Below are 8,951 nucleotides of genomic sequence, written 5' to 3'. Positions count from 1 at the left end.
ACACAAAGGCTTTGGCATAGTCAATAAAGCAGAAATAGATATTTTTCTGGAACTCTCTTGCTTTTTTGATGATCCAGCGGATGTTGGCAATTTGATCTCTGGTTCCTCTTTTTCTAAAACCAGCTTGAACATCGGAAGTTCATGGTTCATGTATTGCTGAAGCCTGGCTTGGAGAATTTTGAGCATTACTTTACTAGAGTGTGAGATGACAGTACATATCAAATAGCAACACAGTTTAAAAGCATATGTTCAGTCATTTCCACTAGTTGCTCCTCTCTGACCAACATGCGACCAACCTCAGCAGGACTTAAAGTGAGGATTACCCAGCTCCAATTCCTTTGGCAATTTTATCTCTTCCTGACAACCCCCAAGACAGGATTAAAGGTGCCCTCATGCTCCTAAGGATGCCACATAGTATTTGTAGAAAAATTTACCAATAGCCAGATTTAATGGAGGCTCTACAAAGTTCATGTACTTTTGTCAAGACCATGTCTATTCCCTTCTACCATATTCTGCATCTCAGCTCTCAAACCAGCTAAAATGCCCATGTCCAGAAGAGATTGTGATTATCAATTACTCCTCCGCCCCCCCTACCCCTTCAAGAGACGTGCAAACTTGGGGATTTGGTATCTGGAAGTAGAAACATGATGGGTACAGCTCAGATTCAGGAAGGGTTCACATTCAAGACCAGAGATCTACAAGGTACCGTGATTTAGTTACTAGTCTGCAATGGTCAGAAATTGAAGTACCCAATGAAAGCTGAAAATTTTAAGGGAGTTTCAGGGAAATTTGGAATCTGGGAAATATAATGTAGCTCAACCTTTGAATTTCCACAACTGTGGTCATGAATTGTGCAATTCGTCACAGTGCTGAAGCCTGCCTATAGGCACCTACCCCATAGGCACATGGGGTAGGTGCCTATGTGCCACTCGTGTGTTTTTCCACTAACCTCTGTATCATTATCTATGGAAGACAGTGCCTGGGGGAGGTCCTCCAGGGAGAACAGTTAGTCATGGGCAAACAAAAAACTTTTAGCAGGCCGGGGCAGAGTGTCCTTGCTGTTCCCGTCCATGTGTTTTTATGGATCAGTGGACATGGTCTTGGCCTCCTCTCCTTTTCCAGTCAGGTTATGTAACTATTGATTTATCTTACTCCATATTCCATTAGAGATCTCTGATTAGCACAGAGATTGATTTGGATTAACAAACATCTCTGGGGTTGCAAAGGTCCCCAAGAAGGTAAAAAGCATTGGTCATCAATATTTGAGCTCAGTTAAGCATTGACTAAGGCCATTTTTATTGCTGCTGTCAGCTTGAGAGGTTGGAAAACTTGATAGAGAGATGGTATATTTGTTTGCTATGGCTGCTTGAACAAAGTGCCACAAACCAGAGACATCTAATAGAAATTTATTGTCTCACAGTTCTAGAGGCCAGAACTTCACCTTCAAGATCAAGGTGTTGGCAGAGCTGGTTCCTTCTGAGGGCTCTGAGGGAGAATCTGGCCCAAGCCTCTCACCTAGCTTCTGGTGGTTTGCTGGAAATCTTTGTAAAAACATCACCCTGATCCCTGCCTCTATCTGTAGATGGTGCTATCCCTGTGTGCTGTCTGTTTCCAAATTTCCCCTTTTTATGGGACACCAGTCATATTGGATTAGGGACTTCCCTACTCCAGTATCACCTCATCTTACCTAATCACGTATGTAATGATCCTATTTCCAAATAAGGTCACATTCTGTGGTACTGAAGGCTAGGACTTCATATAAATTCTGGGGGGATACAATTTATTCCAAAATAGATGGGAAGGAGTCAAGTGAATGGAGAAATGACATGCAGAAACTCATGTAGACCATCACTCTTTCCTGATCTCTTTTCTGTCTCCAACTCTTTTTTCCTCTATTTCTATTTAGACTAACAGGGTATTCCCTCTTTCAATCTAGAAACATTGGGTTGTCCAAAAAGTTCATTTGGATATTTCCATTAGATGTTATGGGAAAATATTAATGAAATTTTTGGACAACCCAATACATTTCCCCAGACAAATAATGGGGCTCTTTTCCAGTGCCTATCTTTTAAAAGTGGTGTGATAGGTGTGGTTCTTCTTCCACACCAGTCCCCTAAAGTATTTTGAAGAATTTTGACAATAGGGATCAGGAATTGAGTTTCTGTTCTTTCCTTATAGTATTCCCTTTTCTTCCCTATCTTCCCAGTGCTAAATGTATAGTAGGAATTCAGTCAAAGGCCTTTAATTTAAATGAATTCAAATGATTCTCCCCACCCACCTCAAGCAACAAAATAGAGATTCATGTCCTAGAATAAATCATCATTTTTATTATTTCTTATGAACAAGCTATTTCCCACAGAACAGCATTGTAAGTATTAATTTTAGAATTAGTGGAAACCATAAGTAAAGATCAATTTTTTAAAGTGATAATTCCTCAGAAATGTATGTCTTCAGGTCATAGAAGATTACCTATAAGCAATTGGTCTTGGACAAACATAAGTTTGTCTTGAAGTTTTAAAGAGCTCTTTTGCCCTGTGAGAATGACTTAATATGAATAAAATAGATTCCTCTGGGTGGATTGAAAATAGGTACATCTCTACTATGGAATTCTAATAATCTTTTTATTCACTTAAAAAATTACATACAATAAAATTATCAGTATTCTTTTGAACTTGCTACTTTCTCAAAATTCAGTTATCCCAATAACTTTCAAAGTCTTAAGTTTAATGAATTTACAAAGCCTCTTCTTTCAATACATTTCCTAACACTTTCTTTTTATATGTCTTATTTTGAAATAATAGTCTGTGGACTACTTTATAAAACAGAGTTTTATTTCTATTGGTTGTCTCAAGTCACTTTGCATAATGGCGGTTGTATAATGAATGGGGGCAAGAGTGATAGGCAGTTGTATCATAAATCACTAGCTTGTTGAAGCTCAGGTCCTTTAAAGCATGCAAGAGAGAACCACCAATTATCCATCTCTCAAGCTGGATAAAAGCTACACAAACACACTGGATGGAAACAGACAACAACCAAATCAGTATGGCTTTGTTAACTGCTCTGGTGTTAAATTAGCTCTCTCTCTCTTTTTTTAAAGATTTTACTATACTTAGCCCTCTCTCCCTACTCAAGATAAGGTGAAGCACGTCCTTGTTAATAGTGCATGTGTGGATCTTAACTTGACTGTGTCTATATTACAGTCAGTGGCTCAAATCATCAAGCCCACTGCCAGCACACTGGCATGGTCTAGCTCTCTATCCTCTTCTTGCCCTGTTAACAGCTGAAGAACTCAGACTATCCACGACAACAGTATCCAAATTCATGAGTTATTATCCTCATATGTTACTTCTGAAGTCTTCTCTAAAGCCTAATGTTTTTCTGTCTGAAACCCAGAAGACATTGATTTAATAAAACATTAGCTGATAATTTCCAACAGTTATTTCAATAGATTTAAACCTCCTCCCAGCCCCACATAGTTAAATCAAAGTCGCTAACACTACACACAAGTTAAATATCTCTATCACCACTTGATCTGAGGATAGTAAGCCATTTCCACGGCTGGAGCAACCACCAACCCAAAGTCCTAGCACACGTAGAAGGGAAAATATCTGCTGTGGAGTTCTCTGAAGTCAGTATTCATCATGGAATGGGTATTCGGGATGGTCACACCACCTGCCAAAACAATTCCCCCAAAGGGAAAAAGTTCACTTCTAAAGTTGCACATCTGTGTGTATTACTAGCATCTTTTGATAATTTCGCCAACCACTCCCTCTTTTCTCTTACTCATTACATTTATATTTTGTGCCCAGCTTCTGCCCATGGTTCCTCTCAAGCCAGTGCCTTTTACTGAAGCCCCAGATAGCACTCTGGTGTAGGTGTGTGTGTGGAGTAGGGGGTGGGTAGAGGAAGGCTGTGTGTGCATGTGTGCTCAGTCATGTCCAAATCTTTGCATCTCTTTGGACTGTAGCCCACCAGGCTCCTCTGTCCATGAGATTCTTCAGGCAAGAATAATGGTGAAACAGTCTATAAAAGGACTGCAGTGTGTGCGCCTGTCCTGAAACACCTAAGATTTAGTTCTCTGTAAGTATTATGTGCTTTAAATTGTCAATAAAATATTAAACAAAACCAAAAAGGCTCTCAAAGCTCACCCAGATGAAAAATAGAACAGTGGCCCAGCATTTCTAAATGATATATTTTTAAAATCAATCTTTGTTTCTCCTTGCTGATTTTTCTAGTTATTTCCTGGTGCAATGAGTTATTTTCACAGTGTTGTTAGAACTAGGTATTAAAAATGTCAAATGTCAAACCAATTAATGTCACCAACCAACTGTAAAAATAGCAGCACATTGGTGGATTTGCTTCTCTTACTATCTCTTTTTAATTTAGATATTTATTACATAGAAATAGTTTATCTTTGAGATCTGTTAGTTAACCTATAAATGTTTGTTAGTTACATGTTTGTGTTTACTTTTTTGTTCTTGAGGCTAGGAGGTGCTTTTTGATGTCAATTAATTTCTTCCCCTGGAAAAGTCACATTAGAAAGCTGTTTTATTAATTCAGAAATTGATTTAGAAATTCAGTATCAGCATAGTCAGCAGTTTCTGACTTATGAAAAATAGTGAGACCAATAAGTAAGTGCCCAAACTATATGAACCATCTTAATTAGCATTTTAAAAATACTCACTTGAAGAGAAGATTGTAAAAAGATTAGTATCCATATGATTTTAAGAACTGGAAATACTAATGAATAATGATTAAGCAAAAAAGGTATGTGTGTATACAAATATATACATGTATATATGCATGAACTATATTCATTTTTAATTTTTAAGGCTCTGTAATATTCAGAGATTAAAGGGTTATTTCTGTTGATAGGTGAACTTGGCTACACTTTGAAGGAATTTTTCTGTTGGAAGTCAGGCAATTTCCCTGGTGGCTCAGACGGTAAAGCGTCTGCCCACAATGCAGGAGATCTGGGTTCCATCCCTGGGTTGGGAAGATCCCCTGGAGAAGGAAATGGCAACCCACTCCAGCACTCTTACCTGGAAAATTCCATAGATGGAGGAGCCTGGTGGGCTACAGTCCATGGGGTCGCAAAGTGTTGGGCATGACCGAGCAACTTCACTTTCACTTTCTTTAAAGTCAGGCAATAGGTAAACCAAATACTCCAACTCTTATAGGCAAACATTTGTCTAAAACTCAAGTTTCTTGTTTCCCAACTTGGTGCTGTTTCTCCTACACTCTCATGCCTCTTTCCCAAGAATTGTTCTTGCTGACAGCTTTGCTCTAATTTGTGCCCACTTTGATTTTTAAGGAAGAAATAAATATGTTGTTTGAATATGCCACCATTGTATTAACATATGAACACAGTGACTTATTTCTCCTCACTGTCTTTAGCCTGTTATGCCTTAATGTAACCAATGGAAATGTCCTAAATGCCAGAAGTCTTCTTTTAAATAAAAATGCAGGTTTGTACGAAGTTCCTAATCCAATACATGCTGCCCACCGACCTTTACCCTTGTTCCTTCTATGGACATGGGCCTGATTTCTAAGAGCCTGTTGGTTGACTCTTGACAACCCAGCACCACTGGGCAGAAACTGATTCATGATCCCCCAGAACTCACATGAGCATTTCCACAAAGCGGATGTTTTTATTTAAGGCTTCAATGTCCTTCATTTCTTCTTCAGTGAAAGAAAAGTCAAAGATCTGAAATAACAGAAACAAAAAAACAGACATTTGGAATAGTAGAAGATGAGTCAAGCTTGGGATCAGGGAGAGGGGCCAGCAGTGAGAGCCCTTCAAAGATTATGGACATCTCTGCAAATGTCCTAAAGGAACTAGGCAGATGCTGGGAGGCCATCCCACCTATGGGGAGCTGGAATTCTTCTTGCCCTTGGTCTTTAAGACAATCCTGCTGGGGACATCTTGCAATAAATTTCAGGTGTTCTGAAACAATATGCATTCAGAACATTTCCTGAAATTCTAGAAGTAAGGAATTCTTACTACTTTGGTATAAGATGCTGAGCTTTTGATTCTGGACAGTGATCTTCATACACTTTTTTTTACAAAAATATTCCCTGGTCTCTAAATTTGCTTATGTATTTTTTTTAACTTTTAATTTGCTTTATTTCATCCTGTTAATCCTTTCATCACTTTTAATGTCTCTTCATCTACCTTTTAATTCTAATTACATTTTCATTGTTTTATTTTCTTTTTAGCTTATAGACTTTATACCTTGGTTTTATGATGGTCCATTATGAACATTTTAATAGTTTGTTTTAGCTTATTTTTATTTTTAACGCTTGGTTTATCTGTTTACAATCTATCTTCTATTACTTTTGTATCTTTCTAAAAAGCTTTTATTTTAGTAATTTACATTAATAAATTTTAATTATGTAATACATAAATATATGTAAAGAAATGAAAGACTTCTTTGTAAATGAAAGACTATAGAAGTACATTGACATTTATGGAGTAAAAAAACCAAAAGTGCCTTGATATCCACCACATCAGTCCTAGTCTCCTTCCTACAGATTCCTTCCAAACATTGAGCACACCAAGAGCAAAATGCAATAATTGTATCATATTTTTATCATTCTGCAGCTTTATCTCATTCGCATAATATGTCTTGGTGATTTCTTCTGCCAAAATATACAGACTGACTATCTAGCCACTGCATCCATCATATAGACGTGTATGATTTACTTCATCACTTCCCCAAGGATCATTTCCAAGTGGTCTTTTCAGAGCATTCTTTCCTTTGATTATTTATTATCCAAGTATTAGAGTTTATGATATTGTATAAGGAATTTTATTATAACATAAAACAGTCATGAAGAAATCACTTAAAAAATAAATCCTTACAAGCTTCCTTTCTTCTTAACACCTTCCCCCACTGAGAGTGGCTATCTGTCACATGACATCACCTCCTTTAGCACAGGAAAAGGGATGGCGCTCAGGGGACCAATCAAGGTATCTTGTTCATTGGACACCGATTATTATGAGGGTAGCAATGACCCATAAAGGGACAAGCAGGGATTGATAGAGATAGAAGCCTTTCTCTGTGATTGTCCTTACTAAACATGAGTAATAGATTAACCTGGACTGTGTGTGCTACCATATGGAGAAAGGGGGTGGGGAGAACTCAGTCCCTTTATAAATCATTTGAATAGATGTGTCCAGTCATGTCTGATCTATCCATGAATTTTCCAGTTATGAGAATCAGTAAATTGTATCTTTTTTTTCTTTGGTAAGTTTGAATTGCATTCCTTCATGTGGTAGCAAAAAAGCCCTGAAGATAATTATCTGATATGGATGTCTTCCCACATCGGTATTTATATTTTCACTTCAGTATTTAAAAATGGATATAAAGACACACATACTATGTAAATTCATTTATATGACATTCTAAGAAATGCAAATTAGTCTTTAGGGATAGAAAGCAAATCAGTACTTGGCTTGGGCTTGGGGACCAGGAGGGATAGATTCTAAAGGGGCCTAAAGAGACTGTTGGAGATACTAGAGATCTTTATTCCGCTGATTGTGGTGGTTTCATGGTGTGTACATATGTCAAAACTTTTCCAATGTTACGCTTTATGTTCAGCTCATTGCATTTCAATTTAACCTCAATAGAGTTCTTTAAAAAAGAAAAGTACATAAAAATGGCTATATAATCTTTCATTGTACAAATAAATAATAATTTGTTTTTTAGGATCCTACTGAAAATTGTTTCCAGTTTTTTTTTTTTAGCTGATAAAGTATGCTGTAATAAACATCTGTATACATGCACATAAACATGCAAATGCATCTATAGGAAAAGATTGTCAGGTCAGTGGAGATATAGATATATATATATATATAGATATATATATTTGAAATTTGATGGAGCTGGAAAAAGATCTTTCTCCAAATCTTACATCAATTAGTATTTCTGACAGCATTATATGAAACTGCCTGTTTTCCCACATATTTTCAGCATTCTGATTATTTCCCTATCTGAGGGGGTAAATACTGTCCCATTTTTATCTTTATGAGTAAGACAAAAAACAACTTACTTTTGAGATTTTAATTATCAACTGATGGGTAATGATTAACTTTACATGGTACTTTCCTATAGCTGCATTTATTAATACCTAGCAGTTATTCTTTGGAAGAAGCATGATAAACTAATTACTCCATTCTCTAGTGACATGTTTTCTAATCTATAATTTATAATGCTGGTTACAGATTACTTATAGAGGAAATAAAGGAGGTTGGCATTCATGGCAAGAGTGAACATCAACATTCTAGGAATCAGCGAACTAAGATGTACTGGAATGGGTGAATTTAACTCGGATGACCATTATATCAACTACTCTGGTCAGGAATCTCTTAGAAGAAATGGAATAGCCATCATAGTCAACAAAAAAGTCCAAAATGCAGTACTTGGATGCAGTCTCAAAAACGACAGAATGATCTCTGTTCATTTCCAAGGCAAACTATTCAATATCACGATAACCCAAATCTATGCCCCGACCAGTAACACTGAAGAAGCTGAAGGTGAATGGTTCTATGAAGACCTACAAGACCTTCTAGAAAGTGAAAGTGAAAATGAAGTCGCTCAGTCCTGTCCAACTCTTTGCGACCCCTCGGACTGTAGCCTACCAGGCTCCTCTCTCTATGGGATTCTCCAGGCAAGAATACTGGACTGGGTTGCCATTTCCTTCTCCAGGGGAACTTCCCAACTCAGGGAATGAACCCAAGTCTCCTGCATTGCAGGCAGACGCTTTAACCTCTGAGCCACCAGGGAAGCAAGATCTTCTAGAACTAACACCCAAAAAAGATGTCCTTTTCATTATAGGAGACTGGACCGCAAAAGTAGGAAATCAAGAAACACCTGGAGTAACAGGTAAATTTGTCCTTGGAGTACAGAATGAAGCAGGGCAAAGGCTAATAGAGTTCTGCCAAGAGA

At 37.4% G+C, this 8,951-nt stretch overlaps 1 protein-coding gene across 1 annotated transcript in view; it reads right to left on the bottom strand.

Annotated features, from left to right (window-relative positions):
• Nucleotides 1-3,264: 3,264 nt before the first annotated feature.
• AKR1D1 (aldo-keto reductase family 1 member D1) overlaps nucleotides 3,265-8,951 on the bottom strand; it is a 50,649-nt gene continuing 44,962 nt past the window's right edge. The window contains exons 8-9 of the mRNA NM_001192358.1: nucleotides 5,625-5,707; nucleotides 3,265-3,672 (exon numbers count right to left, since the gene is read on the bottom strand). Of these exons, the coding sequence (NP_001179287.1) occupies nucleotides 3,630-3,672; nucleotides 5,625-5,707 (126 nt within the window). The 3' untranslated portion in view covers nucleotides 3,265-3,629. The remainder of the gene's footprint in view (nucleotides 3,673-5,624; nucleotides 5,708-8,951) is intronic.

This window comes from Bos taurus, chromosome 4, assembly GCF_002263795.3.
Source record: "Bos taurus isolate L1 Dominette 01449 registration number 42190680 breed Hereford chromosome 4, ARS-UCD2.0, whole genome shotgun sequence".
NCBI lineage: Eukaryota > Metazoa > Chordata > Mammalia > Artiodactyla > Bovidae > Bos > Bos taurus.
The sequence above is the reverse complement of the archived record's forward strand: the minus strand, read 5'-3'. Positions and strand labels throughout refer to the sequence as shown.